At 46.0% G+C, this 22,147-nt stretch overlaps 2 protein-coding genes across 3 annotated transcripts; one reads left to right on the top strand and one right to left on the bottom strand.

Moving 5' to 3' along the window:
- The first annotated feature begins 5,374 nt into the window (after positions 1 to 5,374).
- LOC111837417 (5-hydroxytryptamine receptor 4) lies at positions 5,375 to 6,726 on the top strand. Its single transcript, XM_072707259.1, has one exon. The coding sequence runs from the start codon at positions 5,375 to 5,377 to the stop codon at positions 6,431 to 6,433; it is 1,059 nt and encodes a 352-aa protein (XP_072563360.1). The 3' UTR covers positions 6,434 to 6,726.
- A 1,448-nt stretch (positions 6,727 to 8,174) lies between these two features.
- On the bottom strand, positions 8,175 to 20,041 carry adra1d (adrenoceptor alpha 1D). Of its 2 annotated transcripts, XM_023799129.2 has the most exons (3): positions 19,113 to 20,041; positions 18,592 to 18,866; positions 8,175 to 9,799 (listed from the first exon to the last, which is right to left on the bottom strand). In XM_023799129.2, exons 1-3 carry the CDS (start codon positions 19,541 to 19,543, stop codon positions 9,231 to 9,233), a joined length of 1,275 nt encoding a protein of 424 aa, XP_023654897.1. In that variant the 5' UTR covers positions 19,544 to 20,041; the 3' UTR covers positions 8,175 to 9,230. The 2 variants fall into 2 exon arrangements, with proteins under 2 accessions (XP_023654897.1, XP_023654896.1); XM_023799128.2 differs by having other exon boundaries at positions 18,592 to 20,041.
- Positions 20,042 to 22,147: the final 2,106 nt, after the last annotated feature.

The following is a 22,147-nucleotide window of genomic DNA, read 5'->3' as shown; positions in this document are numbered from 1 at the left end:
AATCTGCTCTATAACTCCCCCCCCTACCCCCCCCCCCCCCCCCACCCTATGTTCCCTGAATGGTCTTAATGTTACACTTCCTGCTGATTTGAATAACAGTATTATATTCTTGCTTTGTTTGGAAGATGTTGTGTAGCTCCTCTTCCAATACTGCTTGCACTCATACCTGGACTTTCATCAGAAGCTCAGCCGAGCTGCACTTATGCCCAGTCGACTCCTTGGCAGCTGTACATTTGTACTGTGCTGTTTGCTTCCCTTGTATGTCAATTTGGACACAAGTGTCAGCTAAAGAACATGAATGTAAATTTCAATGCGCAAAGAAAGGCCTTCGCACTTTGGCCTTGTTGCTGAGCCCCTTACTCAGCTCGATTCACTTAATTGGTCCCAAATGTCTAACGTGTTTTTGACACTTTTGTTTATTTTTGGTGAATTCCCTTTACCACTCGGGTGCAAGTAGGGTGCATGCAGTCAGAAAAGAATAAATCAAGTATATAATGCGTTGGGAATAAATTAGTAATGCTTTTATGCATAAGTTTAATAAAAGTCAGTTCCCCCCAAAGGACTGCTTTCAAAATCTGTGTTTTCTCTCCTGAAATTAGTCATAAAATACGAATCCCACACACCACGCAGTCTGAGTGATAAGCTGCAAGTCTTTTCAAAACTGATGCCACTTATGGGATATGATTTTAAATGAATGAGTGAGTTTAATATCTCGGACTGCCAATCGACTCATATGAAGAAGTTCCGAAAGTTCTATGAGTTCCTTTGGGGGGGAGATATAATTACTTAATAATCAGGTTCCCTCCACAAACATTTTTTACATCCAACTCATGCGGCCAGGTGCTAAATTATTCTCTGATGCTAAATAAGCCAGACAAGCAGAGTGAGTCAACAGGGCCTTGTTGGGGGGGGGGGGTTAAGAATTAGCATCACAAAGCCCCCTCCCTGGGCTGATGAAGAGGGCTGCTTTAGCAGTCATTAGTGACTTGCGCGTCTCTCTCCGGTCGCTCAGTTGCCGTGCCAGCACGAAGGGCTCGGAGAGAGCCGTGAGCTCCTGAATTCAGCATGCATCCTCCCAGGCCGGGTGTCATCGTCCCCTAACCTGTGAGTACCACTCTCTGCCTGGGGGGCACGTGCAGCGTCCCGCTCGGCAGGCTAATGGAGACACGGATGCTGAAGGATTTACCGGGAGGCTTGGGGGAATCCCCAGGGATATACTGCTACAATCGGGAATTCCGGCACATTCCATTTGACCTCAGTCGCACGTTTGTGACAGGGCATGAAGTGGGCATCAATTTTGGCTTACAAGTTGGGCGGTCTGTTACGGGGGGGTGGGGGTGTGCGGGGGTCAATGACGGCACGTCAAATAGTTATGGTGTGTGGAAGGTAGGCTGGAGAGCTATGGAAGTGAGACGCGTGAGGACAGTGTTGGTGTTATTATTCAATTATTATTAAATAGTTATTAAAATTGTAAAGAGGAGAACACAGACAGTTGGGAGACAAACCACTTAAAGGAAAATGAGTCAGTTTGAAGGCAGAGATTTGGAGCATGATATTTGTGCGAGCGTGTATTTAAACGAAATCGAGGGGCCGGTTTGTGTGTGGCTTTGTTTGCTCATCTTATAGGGAGGTGGTCATGTTGTTCACCCCGTGGAGAACAAACTTTCACGGCTATTCACTGAAAGTGTGTGTGCTTGGGTGACCTATACAGGAGTGACATTAGCAGCAAAGACCAGAAAACCTGGGTTCCAGAAAGAACTTTGAGAACTTTGTCTGCTTGAGGTGACACCACAAAGGTTGTTGTCATAGTTTGGGGGTTAGGGGTGATAAATCCCTCTCTTTAAAATGGGGGCCATAGGAAGGTCCTCTGGATGTGTAGCTGTATGTGTTGGTTGCCTGTGTGGCTCGGATGGATGGATGTTGTTATCTTCAGCGGAGCAGAGGAGCGCACAGGAGATGATAGAGGGCGCTGTATGAGTCTCAGTGCATTGGTGCCCTTGGGTGTCGGAGGCAGAAATAAGTTCTCATCTTGGGGCAGGAAGGCGTGTTAGGATGCAGGCTGGAATCTGCAATACCAACCGATGCTGGGAAAAATGAGCGGAGACCCGTTTTGTAATAATCGTGAAGGGATGTAGGAGAGAGGTGGTGGTGGACGGGTGGGGGTCATGATAAAAACGCTATAAACCTACAGGAGTGGGAATGAGATGGCAGAACCCCTCGCCTCTCAGGGCTTAACATTTCAAAAGTCCTTCATGATGTGTTACGTTACATCCATGGTGCTGTTGATTCTGGTACATGGTTGCTGTTCATTCTTGGACCGGTACAACCAGCCAATCATCTTTTAATACGAAGAAAACTGCTTAAAATTCACTTTGGATGAATGGGTTAAATGCAGTGCTTAAGTGGTGTTGGACTGGTATAACTGGAGTAAGATTGATAATGAAACAGCCAGCAAAGGAAGATGCTGTTTTTTCACCCTAAGGATGGAGTCCAACAGCTTCTACGGGATCCCAGAGGGACAAACTTCCTCTGGAAGGGCAGAAACGGCTGTGGGATCACAGGTCAAAGGTCACCTGCTTTTATTCGCCTGACATGGGAGTGACTAAATGCCGGGATCGGCCTTGTTAGCCGCCCTCTCACCTGTGATTTATTAATGAGGTTGAATGCATTATTAACGAGTCTCATTTCTGCATATATATATATATACAACGTGATGGAAACGCTTCAGTCTCAGTCTCGCATTCGCTGTGATGGCACCGTGCATGTTTACCCTAGCTGAATACATATATTTAGACAGTAAAAATACATTTAGACAATGATAGACAGTAACAGTAATTATTATTATATAATAAAACACATTAAAAACATTCTAATTATTTTAATATTAATAATAAACCATTAATACATTTAATTATAATAATATTGTCCTGCCGATAGGGGACAGAACGGAGACAAAGGCGCAGACGTCAGGGTATCGGGGAATACGGGGTTTAATTACAGGTAAGGCAGGCAAAACGCAGACGGACAATACAATTGCCGGACTGGGAAAACAAAGTGAAACGTGGACTAAATACAGAGGACTAATGACAACAAGCAGAAACAGCTGATCACACAGGGATTCCACACGAGGTTAAGGAGGGGGCGTGGCACACGGATGGAGCGGACAATCGGGGCAGGACACATTGTTTTTTTTTATTTTACACACTGTTTGGATACATTTATTTTCTTACTTTACAAATTACTGTTTTGATAAATGTGCTTAGATGTGTTTAGTACAGTATATGCTCTTCTTGTTTTATCCGGTTCATTTTGTGTTTAAATGCTAAAAAAAAAACATATTTAGATGTAATTTTTTTGGGCCAGGAACCAATTAATTGGTTCCCACAACTCGATCACAACTCGAACTTTTTAGGATTCGATCTGGAGTTCTGAACGGATTAAATTCGAGTTCTGAGGTACCACTGTATTATATTTATAATACATATATTAGTTTTTGCAAAGTGTAGCCTGGCTCTTCCCTGCTTCTCATTAATGAAGGGCTTCTTCCTTGCTTTATGAGACTTCAGTCCTGCTTCTAGGAGCCTGATACAAACTGTCCTAGCAGTGCACTTCACACCTGCACTTAATGCTTCCCATTCCTTCTGAAGGTCACTTCATGTCATCCTACGATACATGAGAAACGGCCCGATCAGTTAATAATAATAATAATAATAACGGTCGTCTCTGACATTACAAAAGTCTCTTCTGCCCCCTACCTGGCTGGTTTCTGGTTATTCCCAGTGTCTCCTGCTTCACCTTATTCTTCTGTGCTGCTGTCTTAACTTTGAACCTGGAAGCAACCTGCTGCTCAGTGTAGCCTCCTGCCAGCAGAACCAGGATCAAACCAGGATTTAAAAATGCAGATTTTTTTTAAAATATAGAGTAGTCTTTTAATTTTTTTTCCAGGGCTATAAAATATATGTACATTCTTTATATGTAGTTTTTGTGATGAATTTCTTGTTTATTAAGCTTAGGGGCTATTAAACTTATAAATCACAGTAATTAGCAGGAAATTATGAGCAAGAGTGAGGCTGGATTGATACATATGGGTGTTCGGTGTGGACTGGAGACTCTGTGTGGCCTGAATGCTGATGAGGTCCCTGGGAAAGCTTACCTGCCACAACCCCCCCCCCCCCCCCAGGGCAAGTCTCAGGTGTGGCGTTGCTTGGATGCCTGTGAGTGACAGGAGCTGGGGGGGTGGGATGCTGCAGACTGTGACGGCTTCCCACCGGCACTAATTAAAATTCTATTTTCACGGGGCTGGGCATTTTCCCCCCTCACTTTGATTGGGCCCCCGCACACAGCCAGCTGTTACCTTCCCTCCTGGCCCTGCACTGCTGGCACCCTCCACCCAGAATGCTAAGCTGCCCCCCCCCCCCGAGTAGGAGCCCCTCCCCCCAGCCTGGGATCCGTCCCCTGCAATACCGTCCCCCCCACCCCTTCTGGCATACAGAGATCCCCGATGCAGAATAAATCTCCCCTATATTAAGCAGGACTGTCACTTGGCCTGTAGATGCACACCCCCGCAGTTATGACATGCTTGCCGTGAGGAGCGGCCTGAAGCTGTGGGGTGGTGTGTGTCTGTGTGTGGGGGGGGGGGGCGTCCAGAAGCAGATCTGTGCCCCTCTGCTTTGAGTCTATTATGAGCAATAAGCGAGTCTTTCTCTTAAAATGCGTTTAAATCAGTGCCCTGAGCCCAAGTCCAGCTCCAGAGGACCAGCCCTGTCATGAGCTTGCCCCCCCCCCGCCACCCCAGAAAATCCTGTGGCCCACCCAACATTTCAAAGTTACAGCCAAGTTTGCCGTAGATCTAGCTGTCCTTCAGGTGAACACGTCATTCCCAGAACTCTGCTCCGATGGTATTTCCATTGACGTCTGGCTGAATCAGCTCAGGATTCCCAGTTCTGCAAAGTTGACATTTTGAAATCTGGGAAAGATTCACCTGCTGGCTTGGGTCTGTTGTGGGTCTGACAGCTCGTGTGTCGGTGAGTGGGAGGTCCTCAGCCAGATTTAAAGAAGTGAAGAAATACTGACTGGACATTTTATATCGGGAAGATGGCAAGATGTTCGAGAATTTACAACACAAATTATGGTCGGCATAACTCACTTCTCTGTAACCTTTTTAAAAGTAATGTCAGTGTGTTGGTGGGCATAGAACAATGGAAACAAAAAAAGTAGGAAAATCATTAACGTTTCTTTTTAAAGTTTTATTATCGTTTATTATTGTTTGTGTGATTTTTTTTTTTTTGGTCAGGAGTCGTTAATTATGGAATAATTCAAACAAATATATTGTGCATTTCTGATTTTATTCGTCGTGTGCTGTTACCCAGGTGACATGTCAAACGCCACCTGGTGGCCAGAGGGCGCCAACGCCTCCCTGCCTGGCCACCTGGATGCCTGCATGCCGCGCTGGAGCCCCGCCTCTCGCCTGGCGCTCTACTCCCTCCTACTCGCCTGCATCGGCAGCACTGTGCTGGGGAACCTGCTGGTGGTGCTGGCCATCGCCTACTTCCGGCGCCTCCGCTCGGCCACCAACACCTTCATCATGTCTCTGGCGGTGGCCGACCTGTTGGTGGGCCTCGTGGTCATGCCCTGCAGCGCGGTCCGCACCGTGGATGGCTGCTGGTACTTCGGGCCCGCCCTCTGCCGCCTGCACTCCAGCCTGGACGTCATGCTCTGCTCGGCCTCCATCTTCCACCTCAGCTGCATCGCCTTCGACCGCTACCACGCTGTGTGCCACCCGCTGCTTTACGCCTCCAGGATGTCTCGCGGCAGGGTAGCCGTCCTTCTTGGGCTTTGCTGGGCGGTTCCTCTGCTTATTTCCTTCGGGCCCATCACGTTGCGGCTCCACGAGGTGGCCGTGGAACCGGCGTTGCCGCACGACTCCTGTCTCTTCCTGGTCAACCCGACGTACGCCGTCGTGGCCTCCCTTGTTGCCTTCTACCTGCCCATGACCTCCATGCTGGTGGCCTACTGGAAGATCTACAGGGTCGCCAGGAGACAGGCCATGCAGATCAGCGCCCTGGAGAACCAGGTGACCGCACAGGACATGGGCGCTGGAAAGCATCAAAGGGCATCCTTGTGGCGGGAGAGGAAGGCCGCCAAGACCCTTGGTATCATCATGGGTGCCTTCCTCCTCTTCTGGTTGCCCTTCTTCACCACCAACATCGTCGACCCGTTTATTGAGTACCGGACTGCAGGGCTGGTTTGGGACATCTTCCTGTGGTTGGGCTATGCCAACTCGTCCCTCAACCCGTTCCTGTACGGCTTCTTCAACAGGTCCTTCCGTAGGGCCTTCGTCATGATCCTGAGCTGTCAGATATGCCTGCCAGGGTCTCCCCCCAGCATGGACCTCTCCCACTCTAACAGGGACGATCACATGGGCAACCAGTAGACCAGCTCCCAGTCTGAAGGCCCCAGAGCCACCACAGCCCTCAGTTCTACCCTGATTAATAGCTTCTTCACTGAGATGTCTTTGTTAAACTGAGGTACCAGAACAGCTTAATGGTTCCTCCTGCTTTTGTAGTCAAGAAATGACCCTTTAAAGATCTTCTGCACCGGATGATGATAAAATTAACTTAGGCTAATGGCCAAGACACCGAACTGTACAGGTTTAATTTCTGCCTTAAAATTATATGTGATGCGCATTCTGGGTATAAAGTTCTTCATTGAACTGAAGCGCCTGTATTCCATGATGATTACGCTCCAGATGGATGTTTTACGTGTTAACATATAAATAAACTGCCATCTTTTTGGAACTTTGGTCTTTGTTACTGTTTTTAAAATTAATTTTATTTCTTGATGTTTCTGGGTCAAGAAGTAGCCGTACAACCTCAGTGCGTGGGAGTCAATGACGGGTTCGTAACCCAATGTGTGAGCCGGGTGTCCGGTGAGAGCGCCTCACTCTGGCTGGTTACGCATACAGAGGTCGGCTAGGTGCCATCAATCTGCCGTGACATGCAGGGACAACTGCTGCCAGCAGGGGTCACCAGAGAGGAAGCATCTGCCCCAAGACCATGATCTTTCTCAGTGTATGTGTGTTTGGGTCAGTGTCTATAATCACTCAAAGAAACTACCACTAAAAGAAGTCTTTCGGCTTATTCCCTTTATTAACATGGCTTATTTCAAAGTCCTCCCCCCTCTCAGTGCAAGAACAGAAAGCCTCCGAAGAGTTTGGGCTCATCAGCCATAAGGTTGTTCCCTTTGAACTCCACATTCCCGACATGATCCGAGTACCAGAATGAGTGTAGTCCAGTCTCCCACCCGCCTAACTGACGAATTTAATGACATGAAAGCAGCATTCAAAGGAACTTTACAGAACGTGGATAAACAGTATATATACAATATATTCCCACAGAGGGCAATCACACTGCAGCTGCAATCACACTGCACTGGCCCGAAGAAAGACTGGTGTATGGTATCTGTGTACAGCGGACCTCTAGGGGGCGCTCTTGATCAGTATGTCAGAAACTGCCGAACTCTCCTTGCTGTCCACAGTGACAGCTTGGGCTAGCCCAGAATCCCCCTCTGCTGATGACCGCTGCCCCAGTGTGAGAACAGCGATGCGTTGGAAGGACCCAGGATGGCCCGTTGAAAGCAGAGATTAGCTGGAGCAGCATCCAAGGACTTTCTGTTAGCTGGCTTGGCCTCCCCAAGGGGTTTCACAATGTGCAGTGACATTTCTGGTGCTGGGGGGGTAGGGTTGGGGGTGGGGGGGCATATGTGTGAAAGCCAGACGCAAGTCCCAGAGCCGCAGGCCGACTGATGGATTGCGTTCCGTGATGAACGGAATGAATGAACGGTCAATGTATTCCCACTGGATTTAGTCATGAGTCATTCTGGGTGCCTGTGATTTCCGTGTGACCTTACAAGACCCTTCTCTGTTCATTCTCACAACCCCCCTGCAATAAAAAATGGCACCTCTTGTGCTCTGTGATTAAGTGTGTAATACACACACACACACACACACAAAACACACAATTTCCACACCCCAGGAATCTGAGCCGGATCCCCACATTTACATGTTTACTGTTGGATCCAGGGGGAATTTCTCCTGACTTCTGGGTGTCCGCTGCTTGGCGAGTCTCTACCTTACGCTCGGAGTGTGCATACCGATCACAGCAAACACTCTCAGCCATCTTGCTTTGATGTTTTATTTAGCTAGCAGATTTGCCGGTCTGCGAGGCTCCCAGAGGGTATGAGCGAAGCAAGGGGCTTTGAAAAGTCACGAGGGGGGGCGGAGGGGCGTACTACACATTTGTTTTCGGAATCGAAGAAAGAAAAAAAAAGACAAACATAACACTGCCATCTGCTGGGGAGGGGAGGTAATGCAGTACGCTTCTTCCAGTGCTTCTGGCAGAAGCGGGATTGCTGGGGCTCACACAGCAGTTGTCTCAATACTATTACATTGACGCACTGTCTCCCAATCGATAGATTCAGCTTTTCTTTAAGTAGATAAGAATCCCAGAGGTAAAGGCTGAAAACTCAGCAAAATACCATGAGCCACAAACTCAAAGCCAAGTCTAATGGGTAGCAGAAAGAGTGAAATTGATTTTTTTTTTTTTGTAAAGCCATTTTCGATTGCCATACAAGTGACTTTGCCAAAGGCCTAAGCAGGTAGGGAGCCGGCTGGTTCTTATCTCCTCATTCTTCTAGGTAGTATCTGATTTCGGTAAAATCCAACAGTTAAAAAGGAAATTACACTCACTGAGCTGCGTTACAGAAATATGGATTAAACAGACCTGTTGTGTCTGAACTATAGCAAAGTTGCCTTTCAAATATCCAGCACCTGTACTTACAACTTCACAACCCGTTTGATATTATTAACAATGTTTTTTTTTTTTTGACTGAAAAGACATTCTCTGAGTACACGTTCGTTAGAAACCAAGGCGGGAAATGTACACTGGTAGACAGAGTAGATGCAGAACCTTTGTTCCTGTAAGGAAAACCGCAGATGGTCTAGATACCATGAAGAGGAAGAGTCTTCAAACTGCCGTTTGTCCACTTTCAACAGAATCAGGTCGATCACAAATACAGATGTACGTTAAACCTAAGAATCCCTAAACATGGTGAAATGTTCCTCCCAACGCGGTTTCTGGGAAAGGCTTTGTTTACAGTCCATCTGTGCGTTTGTCTGTGTGCGTCCCCTCGTCTCTCGGCTCATCATTCACGAGGCAGCGGCCTGGATCATTCTAGATGTCTGTCTCCTTGAGGCTGTAGCACTCGCCCAGCTCGTACATCTGGTAGGTGCACTGTTCGGAGCAGTCGTTATATATCGCCATGGAGACTGTGTCGATCTCTGCCCTGCCCAAACCGGGCGTGGCTCCCTTGCCCGGGCCATTCCTGATCCGGCTGGAGAGGCTGTTCATTTTTTCCTTAAGCTGGAAGGAGGACTTCTGCAGTGGAGGGAAGAGGTTCCAGGCCTTCAGGCTGAAGGTCCCTCCCTTGCACAGGAGCGAGCCGCTGCAGGAGCCGTGGAGTGAGAAACCAGTCCTGTAGTCCCCGCAGCCGTCCCGCCCGGACCCCTGTTGCGGGCTTGGCCCCGAACCCCTCACGGCCGTGCGCCACCGCTGGTCGTAGAACCTCCTCAGGACCCTCTTCCGCCGGTGGCACTGGCAGCGGAGGAGGCGTGTGAAGGCCCTCTGGAACTCCTTGCTGGAGCACGGATAGATGATAGGGTTGATGCAGCTGTTGAAGTAACCTAGCCAGAAGATCACCTTGAAGACCATCTCGGAGGGTTTCAGGGCTGGGAAGAAAGATCCTGGAAAGAATGGTGGACAGAGAGGGAATGTCACTCGACTGTGCCATTGGTCAAGTCAAGTTCTTCTATTCTATTATAGTTTACTGAACATTTGGATGGTAAGTTGCCTAAAGTTACATGCGTACAAACAGAGACACAAACACAAAAGTCTCCTTTTTTCAAGTCCCCAAGAAACAAACCGATGACTTACTTCAAAGAAGATGCATTTGCCTAATCTATTTCTAACTCTTCTGTGGGTGTGTGGCCCTCTGGCATCGCTTAGATCTGAATGCCTTCACCATGGGGGGGGGGGGGGGGGCTTTTCCTTTCAGCCATGGGACAGCTGTCATCGTCTAACCCTCAGATACCAGCAAGCGACACTCATCTCCAAAACAGTCTATTACCGGTGAGGCAGGTAAAAAATAGAATCAGAAAGAATTTAAAAGAAAGCCAGTAGGGTATGTGTTGTTGGCCAAGGCTACAACACGATCGAGCATAATTAGCCCCCAGGATTGATGTCTGCATGCGCAGGACTCCATAAATACCCTGTAATTTTGCACATTGTTTAGGTACAATTCCTCACCAGGACAATATGCTTTGTGGGGTGGGGGGAATCATTAAGCAGGAAAGAGCTTTTTTTTGGGTCAGTGATTAATGGCGCTTTTTTAAAACCAACGTCGAATTACGTAGCCACTCTCTCGGGCCGCCCAGAGAGGCCACTCCTCTGCATCTTGGATGCGAGGTGACTGATAACTGCGCTGGACCGCCTTGCCTGACAGGACCCAGATGTTGTTTATGACGCTGGCACCTCTCAGGGTCTGTGTCACATGCGTGTCTTAATGTGATTTTCCTGTCGCCACTGAGGACTTTTGTATCCTACACAATCCATAAAAATGCATAGCAGACGGCAAATTTTCGGTAAAATACAGAAAGACCTGTAGAAGAGGCTTTCGCATGGTAAATGTGTGTGGGGGGCATTTTCTTTGATGCTCATGCCCGCACACAGCATGCGTGTCATCCGCGGGAGGGAGGGGGCCACTTTATCGGAAACCTGCCCCTATGTCGCTGGATCCAATTTCCTGATGGCTTTCATCTCAGGAGCAGCATCCTCCGCCTCCTTCCACCCCGTCTGCCTCTCGAGGACAGGAAGTAGCTGAGGGCACAGCGTGGGGGCAAGTTTCTAGGTCAAGGCACCTGTTGGCTGTGGCTGTCAAATGCTGGCGAATCCAGCGGCAAATGGGCGAGCAGTTTTGATGACTCACAGCCCAGGTAATTCATAAATAGCCATCGCCTTCGTGACATCAGCACCGGCGGTTCGGCGACCGGGTCACGTGCCACGGTTGCCATGGCGACTCCAGCCCATCGCCTGCGCTCACCTTCGAGCAGAATAAAGGCTCACTTGTGAACTGAACTTTTCTCCACGAAGGTTTGGCAACAGCGGGGGGGGGGTGCTTTTATTATTGAAAGGCCAAGGTTTTCCCGTATTTTACAGCTTCGGCCTGAGATCGATTGGCTGGTGCCAGCTCGTTTAGTCCCGCTGTGTGATGCAAGCACAGCCGTGATGAATACCTCATCATTCTTTTGTTATTTCGGTCATGCAGACCACTGCCGGCAGCCAGAATTGTTATGTTGTAAAATCGTACACTTGTGCATGACCGCTGTAGCTGGGAACAATACTGGCCCAAGACCAGGTGTGACAGGTGCGATTCTCAAGAGCTTCTTTTATCTGCGATTTAAATAACCAACGCCGATTCGGTATCGCTTGTTAGACCGGCCGGCATTTTCAAACATGTACACAGAAGCGAAGCCTGAGAATATGGTCCGTAAGTGCAAAGTGAGTGTGGACCTTTCGCAGGTTCGCCCCTGCACCGCGTACTTGTGGCGTGAAAGCCAGAGTCTCTCCAAGCCGGTCCCGCTTTCACACGTCAACCGAACGAACAAAAGTCATGATTCGCGGCCAGTGGGCGTAGCTAGAAATTCGGGATCCCCTGACAAAATGTTGCCTTGGGTCCCCCCACTTGGATTGCCACTGAAAAAATATAGGTCCCCCGCAGAAAGTGTGCTGGGGGGGGAGATTTTAATTTTCCCAAGTGTATTAATTATTATTTTGGACTCAGGGGCCACCACGAATCTAGGCCCCCTGAAACTGCCTGGGTATCAATGCTCCCCCGATTCTCCCGCTCCCAACTCATGAGTTGGAGCTTCCTGCCTGCGAGTTAGACTGAACACTGCACCCATAGCAGAGCCACACCCCGCGGGTCTCTTAGCTGCCTACTAGAGGAGATCAGGAGGTCAGGCCAGGTTCTTATTTTCTTATCTTATTATTAACTGCTGAATTAGCCAGTCCCGCTAAATCAATGCAGGCCGGCACCAGAGCAGAGACATGTGACCGATAAGCTCCTCTCAGCGCCATCGTGTCTTGGGCGCCCCCTGTCAGCCGTACGGGCGACCCCTGGCCCCATCGCGGCCCACAACGGCTCCCATGGCTTGTTTAACAAGCTCGTTACAGGAGGGAGACGGGCTTAATTAGGCCCATTAGGGAAGCAGAGGCCTGATTGGGCTAATTAGGCATCCGGCTGGAACAAAATAGTGCTGATATGAAGGCCCTACTGGACTGGCATTGGCAAACCCTGAATGATTTATATTTCTCTATGACGTCCATTTATGTACGTGTACAGAGAATTAAAATCGCATATATGTGCAGCTGAGCCGACATCCTCTCCCTGTTTGTTTCAGCTTTCTAAAACTTTCTATGGTACACTACAGAGAACTCTTCTCCAGTGCCGGTCAACCCATTAGGTGACAAAGGCGCAGGGTGACCAGATAATCCATGTCAGGGAGGATCGGTTGAGCCAGGACAGAGTTTGTAAACTATCATGTCAATTAAAGCACCTGCATTTCACTTCAGCACCGAGTTCTTGCTGCGTGCTGATTGGTCAGTCTCCTATAATCATGTGTCACTAATGTTGATGTGAAACAGCTGAATTAGTCTTTCAGTCAAGGAAACAAACCAGGCAAAGCACAAGAAGAACTGAACTATTTAGCCGAGCAGAGGAGCCTTTCAGCTTTAGAGCAGTTTGTAAAACCTGAAGCAGCTCAAAGTGTCCTTCCTACAGTGGGCACCTAGGATGCCATCATCTTAACAAGCCAATTTCACTTTGTCTCAGACAGGGGGCGCCAGCAATGAGACTTGCCTAAAGTTCCCTGTGGACATTGATTGGTACAGCACCCCCCACCCGGTACCCCTACTATATGGTATAGGCTCCGCTATCCTGTACTGGAGTAACTGTTATGGAAGGCAGATGGGTACAAATGTATAAATTAAGCTATAGAATAACAAAATCTCAGCAGATGCATTTATCTTACAAGCAGCAAGATATATATTTCAATGTAATTTGTATTTAAGTTATGTGAGACTCAAACCTACAGCTTCTTTCGTAAGTTTGGACCCTGAACCCTACATCACCCCCTACTCTAATACCCTCTGTCACTTCAGCACAAGGGGTTCTGTGACTTAATTTTCTCTGGCCAAACCAACCTGAAGTGAAGGCTAATATTTTCAAGACTATATAAAGCCTGCAATGTTTTTTTTATCTGAGAAAGGGACAGATTTATTCAGCTCACTGTGCCAAAGAATTCCAAGTAAATACAAAGCTTAAATATTTGCAATAGCCAAGATGTTTGGCTAATTAAAAATAAAAGATAACATCAAACTCGATTTTCCTTCGCTAATTATTTGCCTTGGCAAGCACTCCATTCCAATCGGGTTTCAGTGACTTGGGAAAATGAATTCGGAATGAGTCGTACATGACCATTAAGGTTTTTATTTCAGCTAACGAAGAGAGCGCATGATAGTCTGTGTTCTGTGATCCACGGTTTCCTGACTAACGACAGATGAACAGATCCTATCACCTTCAACACATTTCTCTAGATGAATCATTCTGTTACTAAAGTAAAAAAAAAAATGGCTCGATAAAATGGTATTAATATTAAGATAAATTTAGTATACTTTATACTCATCATTTTCTTTGTAATCTGAACTGAGCTCTGTTTACCATAAAACCAATTCATATGCCACAAGCATACATTATAGTGCTGTTATTTGATGTGTAGATTGTGTAGAAAAGAATAGGCATGGGATAAACCTTATGAGATAATTTCAAAACAAAATACACATTTCAGCTGCTATTTTAAATATTTAGTCTCCAGGGTCGCCTATTTTTCTTTATTAAAATAAGAACTTCCTCTGGCTAATGGATAAACTTAGTCTGCCATGAACGAGAGCTTGACCAAACATTTTATTTAGCTTGCACCCATGCGTCCATCCATCCACCGTCCAGCTCTTACCCTGATCACGGTCACCGTGGCCTGGAGTCTGTCCCAGGCAGCCCAGGGCGCTGTGCCACCATGGCGCCCTAAAATCCCCTTTATTTGCTTATTTTTGACTTCAGGCCACATCTACAGATTAGTATGAGAGATGGAGGGAGTGACACCGCGGATTTGGAGTCGGGGAAAAACTATAACAGATGCAGTTGAACTTCCGATGAGCGAAAGTGTGCACGGAACATGCCAGCCGTTTATTAAGCGATTTGTCTGTCGCCGCGGAGACCCCGGAAAACTGTTCGAGATCCCTACTCGCTGCACTTGTCAGCTAGGTCTCGCTTTTCTTTTTGTCATTTCCGGTATCTCATTTCCAGAGTGTCACTCTTTCTCGACTCGGTGAAGCCAAACCTCACGGCAGACACTTAACCACCCCCGTTATGGAAACACCATTTTGGGGAGATGTCACGACAACCACTGTCGGGGGGGGGGGGAGTGGAAGTGAAACATTACAGTCATACTGCCTTCTGCTAACCTCACTGCTAATGTTAACCCCTGGAACCTCCATTACCACGCCGCGGACGAACAGATTCCCAGACTAATTGTCATGCAGAGTACGGCGTCATTTCGCACATTTTCACTCTCAGCCACTACATGGTGATGCTTTAAAACTGCATGTGATTCAGCCCACTGACAGTTTTCTCTTAATTTCATTTAAATTGAATTATTCAGCCGCAGAAGTCCAAATAGCAATAATAATAAAAAAAACTGACAAACATTTTTGACAGCTGCCAGGATTTTGTTTTATATATAAGAGTCAGTGGGTGGGTTATTGCAGGGTGAGTGAATTGTCCCAGCATGCACTGGGGTGAGTCTGTGCGTGACATGGGACACCGTATCAGAAACAGGGCTGTCCCAAATGCTAAAACCTCAGTGGTTAAGTACTTGTGGTAGCAGTGTTAGTCACCTGCCTGAATCACCTGTGGTCACTGCTGTTTGCTTTGGTACTCAGTGAAGCCTTAACCATGTGTCTTGCTTTAGTCCTCCCAAGGGACTTGAACCTGTAACCTACCGGTTCAATTTAAGAGAGTGAGGGAAATATTAGCCTTATAAGATATTATAATTAGCAATATAATAGCATTATAGTGAACCCCCCCCCCCCCCCGCCCCAACCCAGTCTCCCAGCATACGGTGCGTGTGGAATGGGGGCCATCTTTATCCCGGCTTGGTCGAAGAGCGTCAGAGCAGGTAAATGGCATCGCTATCAACAATGCCCAAAGTCCTCATTAGGTATGAGCACTCTTAGCCCAGATAACTAAGTCCTGCCAGAAGATGTTCTCTCTACCCCCACACAGCCCCAACAAACACACATTAAAAGTCAAGCTAGGGTCTGGTGGAAGAGACTGAAAGTGAGTTTATTTACTCAGAGCCTCCATTAATTTTTTTAATCTGATTTACTGGTCAGAAGGTCTGACCAGCAAACACCCTGACCTACCTCCCTTCACGTGCAAGACCCTAATAACCCTCTCAAAAAGAACTCTTTATTCACACTATTTCACATTTCAATTTGTTACTTGAATGGATCAGGCCCAATATGAAAACGCATAATGTATCTTTTAGCAATGCTAATGTTTTCTTTCTCTACCCCAGACATACATTACGTAAGTAGACGCGAGGGAGAGGATGGTGAGAGATCTTTTCAAACACGGTATAATATAATGCGTTAGAGCCGGCCTTGTTGAATAACGACGTCCTGGTTGGAGTGACCTTCATCAGTCGATGAGGTCGTCATAATCACACTGGCTCTTACTCACATTAATGAGCCCCTTATACATAGATTAATTCTGACACGATAAAAGCCAATTGCAAAGAGGATGTTGTATTGAACTCCTGCCTCAGGAAATTAAATATGTGTCTGCTTCTGTTTGGGATTAATAACGGGCAGGTTTGTCACTATGATTTGTTGTAATGCACATGGAAACGTCTAAATGTCACGTCTCAGTTCTAGAGTCTACATCTTCATTTCTTCATTATGCAAAACACTGTTTTTCTTGCATAATAATATAACATGATATATTTATTCTGAAATTAAGTAGGTTACAGTTAAAGCGGCTTCCACAAATCATAAATACCTTCAAACGATATTTCCTGAAGGTTTTCCTGAATGTTAATGCTGCTTCCTGATGAGGGTAGACAGTGGATGACTTCCAGAGTGCCAGGAAACGCCATTTTGGGGAACTTTCCTCTACATCTGGGGGCCAAACGCTATCCAGAGGGGCTGGCAGGGCATTTAGTTGCAAACCCGGTCAGTTAGGATCACATTAGATAATTAGCTTTTTGAGCTCAGTTGGGGTTCTATGTTTTGTGATACACAGACTCATGTGCTGCACTGAAAACCCACATAGAAATTAATCAAATATAGATTGTAGTGCATCCACCCCAACCTTGGAGCCCGACCATCTATTTAATGAATCTGTCTCAACAACAAAACCAATAGAAGTTTGCTTTGGACTCCCGTAGATGCCAAGAGGCAGAAATCTAAAACCGCAGGCTTTTAAGTGCCTGTCCTTCTCCGTCATCGCTGAGTTGGCGCTGTCAGTCCCTCTTGATGTAAATAACCCCTGACTGGGAAACAGGACAGAGAGGTCTGTAATGGGAACAGCTACCCGCAGTAGCCCATGAGGACCTTGACGCATGGTGTGGAAAAATGATGGACGTGGAGAGTTTTGCTCTCCTCTGGGTTCCCGCGTTTGCGTTTTAACCCGTTAAATCCCCAATGTTGCCGACTGAATCACTGGCAGCGCCACAAGCTGGGGGGGGGAGGAGAAAATGAGAACTTCTAGTGTGAAATTGCATCCTGCAGCTGGTGAGAGAACCTGCGCTGGCATGCCTGTGAGGTAATTAGTGCTGTAATTGGAACAGATAAACACATCGCAGCTCCAAATACATGTAATTAGCATTAGGCTAAGCGCCTCACCAATACCATCTCCTTGCGTGCAACGTGCCTGTTAAACTCAACAACAGACAGGACTGTACTTTAAACGAGGTTACACAAGGCCATTCCATCCCGTGTTTCTCATACTAAAAGATAAGGGTGTTATATACACTATGTACGATAAGGCTGTTATCAATCTGGCTGATTAATTGGACACACTTCACCAAATATGTGTGTACAGTATTTAACGTTTTAGTGTTGCATTCCTCTTTTCAACGCGATACTATTTCGGTGCAACAGACATTCCCAAGCGGGGAATCGGACACAGCAGTCAATCTCCGCTCAGCCTCGGAGATAAGAGCACAGTTAAGCAGGGCGCTTCAAGGGACCGACAATAAAACCCGTCTTTAAGCTGCATCCAGGAAATTTAGAGCCAGAAAGTAAATGAATCTTTCCCGTGAGAGTCAGTTTAACTAAAAACAGAAATCGGAATTTAATTATTGAAGACCAGCGTGAATTGCTTTGACAATAAATCAGTACTGCCTGATTTATTTACCACTGCACGTTTTCGTCGTGCGTCGTTCAGTAATGTGCGTTTCCCCTTAATTAACTAGGTTTATTGGTAGAAAGACACCATTCTATTAACTATTAAACAGCTTTCATGGTGGTTTCCGTGATTGTATCAGAGGCACACGGAAAACAGGCTTACTTTTTAACCCATAGCCTATAAAATTCATTGTTTATACCTATAACAAATAAAACGCCTCTATCTCTAAAATGTATTATAGATTAATACATTTGAATGCATTCATACATTTATACATAGCTTACACCAGCCGAAGACCTATATCTTTTTTTGTGAAATTAGGGGTGAAACAATTAAGTTTTAGAATGTTAAATATTACGTGCAAGTCATACATTACAAAGTTCCTTTTTTGTTAATATGGCCTGCTTTTATTACTATAGTGCTGCTACTTTTATTCTCAGCAGCGTTAAAGACGACGACGACAACAATAGCATTGATAATAATAATAATAATAATAATAATAATGACAAAGCGGATGTTTTGTTTAAATTATTCAGTTTCGTTTATTCTGACCAATGTAAAATAATTTTCAAGAGAATTCCGTGTAATAGGCCTATTAATGCCAGTAATTTCAACATTTTTAATTTCAAGAAAGTTGATTATTTTTCCGACTACACACCGTGGAACAAAATTGAATTTTTGTAATGCGCACCAGCGGCGTAAAAAGAAGGTGAGTTTCTTACCTGATTTCTAATCATATGGACTCTTATTTTATGCGTAAATACGGATGAAAAATGCGAGTGTGTTTCCAATGTATATGAGCTTAGAGACGGTTCAATGGGTAATTTAATTATCACCGAGGTAATTACTTTAGTAGATAAATGATGGTTTAATAAATATTTTCATAGAAATACTACAATTTAAACAAGTATACCTTGGAGGTATTGCAGGACCATTATCTTATGGGGGTTCCTATCCAAATTACGCACATACTTCAGCGCGAACGTACACTTAAAACCAAGCGTCACATACCCAGAGGCAAAACGAAGAAGAAGGGTAACCAGCAGAGGATGAACACTCCGACCACGATGGCCAGCGTCTTGGCAGCCTTTTTTTCTCGGGAGAATTTCATCAGGCGCACCGAGACAGAGCTCCGAAACGGGTGGTTTTTGCTCTTCGCGCTCGCCGCCGACTCCTCCAGGACGCTCCGGCAATGAATGCGCAGCACCACCTCCATTGACTTGTTTCTCTCCCGCTTGACTCCCGCTTCGAGACTCTTGGTAGTCCTCCTGGCCACCACGTACACCCTGAAATACATCACCAGGATGACCATGAGCGGGAGGTAGAAAGAAAACAGCGAGGAGAAGAGAGCGTAGCCAGGCTCCTCCGTGATGCTGCAGATGCTGTCGTCCAGAGGCGGCGGTTCTTTCCACCCCAGAAGTGGCCCGATTGAGATCACCATGGAGGACAGCCAGACCACCACTAGAATGACCCCGGCTTTTTTCTCCGTCATGATGGTGGGATACTTTAAGCAGTACTTCACTCCGATGTACCTGTCTATGGAGATGATGCAGAGGCTCATGATTGAGGCGGTGCAGCAAAGCACGTCCACAGCTGCCCAGATGTTGCAAAACACCCTGCCGAAGACCCAACACCCAAGCACTTCTAAAGTCGCCGAAAACGGCAGCACAATTATGCTCAAGAGCAGATCGGCTATGGCCAGGTTCACAATAAAGAAGTTGGTCACAGTCTGCAAATGCCTGTTGCAGACCACGGACAATATGACCAAAATGTTCCCCACGATGGCAATCAAAATAAAGACGGAGAGGAAGACTCCGACGGCGATGAACTCAGTATGAAGTGCGAGGTTTGTGCAGGTCGTGTTGCTGATGTTCGCGAAAAGTTGGTCCAAGAAAGAGAGATTAACGGCGTTGCTCGTGTATATCCCACCATAGCTCTCGTTCATCGGATTAGGACGGGTCATTTTAAAGCTCCATGTAGAGAACTTTTAGATGAGCTACTCTGCGACCAAAGACGTGTAGCCATTCACAACATGCCACAGACATGCTGTCTAGCATGTGGGCATGAAACGGATATGTACGCACCGTATTTCGTGGTGCAAGATGTTGCGCTGCACCATACCGCTGGACCCAACGTCACCAAAACCGTCCATTTCTAATGTTAAAAATTGGGAAAAAATCACAGTACTTTTACTCCGTTATGCAAAGCGTACATAAACCTGAATCTCAAAAATAAATAAAGTACTTAAACATATGGACGTGTTTTTCCAAATTCATTTTAAGATTTTACGGAATTATTTTAATGTAGCACCCTGGTTTCTAATTCTCTAGGTGTGTTGCTTTATTCAAAGTTCCCGTGTGCGACATTGTCAGGTGTGCCGATGGTCTAAAAGAATCATGCCTAGCAAGAAAAGTCCCAACCAATTTGCTGAGCCACCGATTGCTCTCTGGCTGCTCCAGGTCTCCTCCTACCAAGCAACGAGGGAACCGGTGACGCGTCGACTTCTTAATCACAGCTCCCCAGATTGCCACAAGGGGTCGCTACCTCCCCGGTTAATTCCCCCGTTCCCCCGCCTTACATCAGAACAGTGTGTCTTTAGTTTACCTGTCGTGTGTCCCTCAGTTTTATTTGACCATTAGGTATCAACCATCTTAAATAAACAGAATAGATATAGTGCTCTCTGGAAATTAACGGTTTTTATATATGCTTTCAGGGGTTTTGTTCTTTTTGGAACCTCTCCATGCTGTAAGCAGCTTTTTTTTTTAGATCAAAGGGGTTATTTTATGGACCTTTTGATAAAGAGAAGGTTCAAGTGTTCTTAATGGAGCATTCAGGGCCACGTTTATCAAATCAAAGACACATTTTGATAAAGTTGCTGATAAAATATCTTTAAATTCACTGCGGTTATGTGGCAAGTGTCATTGATCCCCTTAGAATAAAATAAAAGCATCCTTAATCCGTCATTACAAGAAATCTGTCTGTCTAAAAATATTCATTTTCCTATTGAAAATGTTAAGTAGCAGCTAGATTATGTATATCAGTGTACGTCACATAATAATACAGACATTTTCTGTCAGAAAACAGTCAGTCTTCCGGTATATAAAAGTGCAAGATTATATAGCAGGTATGTAAAAATTGCATTCAGGGGTTTCAAAAAATTACATGCTTAATTCTCATGTTCTGCTTCTGCTTTGAATAAACGTGATGCTCTGGAGATTTCCATAGTTCTGTGACGTGATATTGTCCATAAATCTTTGGGGCCCTCTAATGATTTTAAGAGTAACTTTTTGAAGACTTATTGTTTCCATTTCCTGCTCCCTATAGGGAAGCTTCGACGCAGGTCCATCCGTTGTCCGTGAGATCACAGAAACAGGGACAAAAGGTCCTTAGGATTAGAACTACTAATATCGGGCTACAGAAAATATTTTGCCGTTTCAATTTTCTAACACCCTGGAACTGTATAGAAAATTGCATTATTAGACAGACGAATTTCTTCTGCTTATAGGATTACACAGTTTATTTTGATAATAACGAATAACGTTCAGATCTGGACGAGGTCTTCTGACGAATAACCCTTGATGAATTGAGGTATTTAAAACCACCCTTTTACTGGTTAATTTAATCATGTTGGTTTATTCTTAAGAGAGTGATAAACAGAGAATTATCGAAGCACTATGCAATAGCAACAACAAGCTACAGAGATTGGGAAGGAACAAAGCAGAGGGGTAGATGTATCCGGGCGGCCCGTATTTAGACGAGATCTTGAGGCATAAATATCTAGCTGGCGGCATGCAGCTGCCGCACACTAAGTCCGACTACAGGGACCTGTCTTTACGAGCCACTGGGGACGTGGGTCGAGAGGCTAAGAGGGTAATCAGTGGTGACTTGTGGGCGGGAGGTCTGGGAAAATATAAGAAAATGTAAGTCGCTAGGATACGGTGTGTCATGGTGTGTGCTGTAGATTTTTTTTTCTTTAACCAGAGTGGGAGCATGTGTTCACCAAAGCGGCACATATGAGGGCTGAGAAAACAGGACCCGGACACGCCGTTCACCTACAAATGTGCTGCAGTTCGCTGGAATGAACCATGAAATGCTGGTTAATCAGAACAAAAATCTGTGCAGACCCACCGCTCTCCCATATCTGGATCCAACGTAAGCTGCTTTTTGGCTTTATTAGTAAATAACTTCAACAGACTCAAAATAAGGCCTAGAGAGAATGTAACTATGCGCTCTTCAGCTAGGCCTATTGGACAGGTGGAATAAGGTGCTTCTGTATTTTGTATTGCCCATACAGAATTGCAGAACCTTTGACATGAACTTCAAGGGAGGTTGTGCAGACCTCCACAAGATATATGCCCGTATCCCAAATACACACACGCACATAACGAAACGTGCACTTCCAGGTCGTATCGGGGGCTCCCAGAGCTGATTACTGGCTGTGGCAGAATTCAGCTGCAAATAGGCCTACACACCATCTGACCTGCGCATGTTCATTAAAGATAAGATAAACTTTACTGATGCTGGGCGAAAATCTTATGCATACAGCAGGGATGAAGATTTGCAGACC

This window comes from Paramormyrops kingsleyae, chromosome 25, assembly GCF_048594095.1.
Source record: "Paramormyrops kingsleyae isolate MSU_618 chromosome 25, PKINGS_0.4, whole genome shotgun sequence".
Classification (NCBI taxonomy): domain Eukaryota; kingdom Metazoa; phylum Chordata; class Actinopteri; order Osteoglossiformes; family Mormyridae; genus Paramormyrops; species Paramormyrops kingsleyae.
The sequence above is the reverse complement of the archived record's forward strand: the minus strand, read 5'-3'. Positions and strand labels throughout refer to the sequence as shown.

Coding starts and splice junctions, on each gene's coding strand:
- LOC111837417 (XM_072707259.1), top strand. CDS start 5,375: ATGTCAAACGCCACCTGGTGGCCAGAGGGCGCCAACGCCTCCCTGCCT.
- adra1d (XM_023799128.2), bottom strand. CDS start 19,543: ATGACCCGTCCTAATCCGATGAACGAGAGCTATGGTGGGATATACACG. Junction 9,800..18,591: donor CTTCTTCGTTTTGCCTCTGG/GTATGTGACGCT, acceptor CATTCTTTCCAG/GATCTTTCTTCCCAGCCCTG.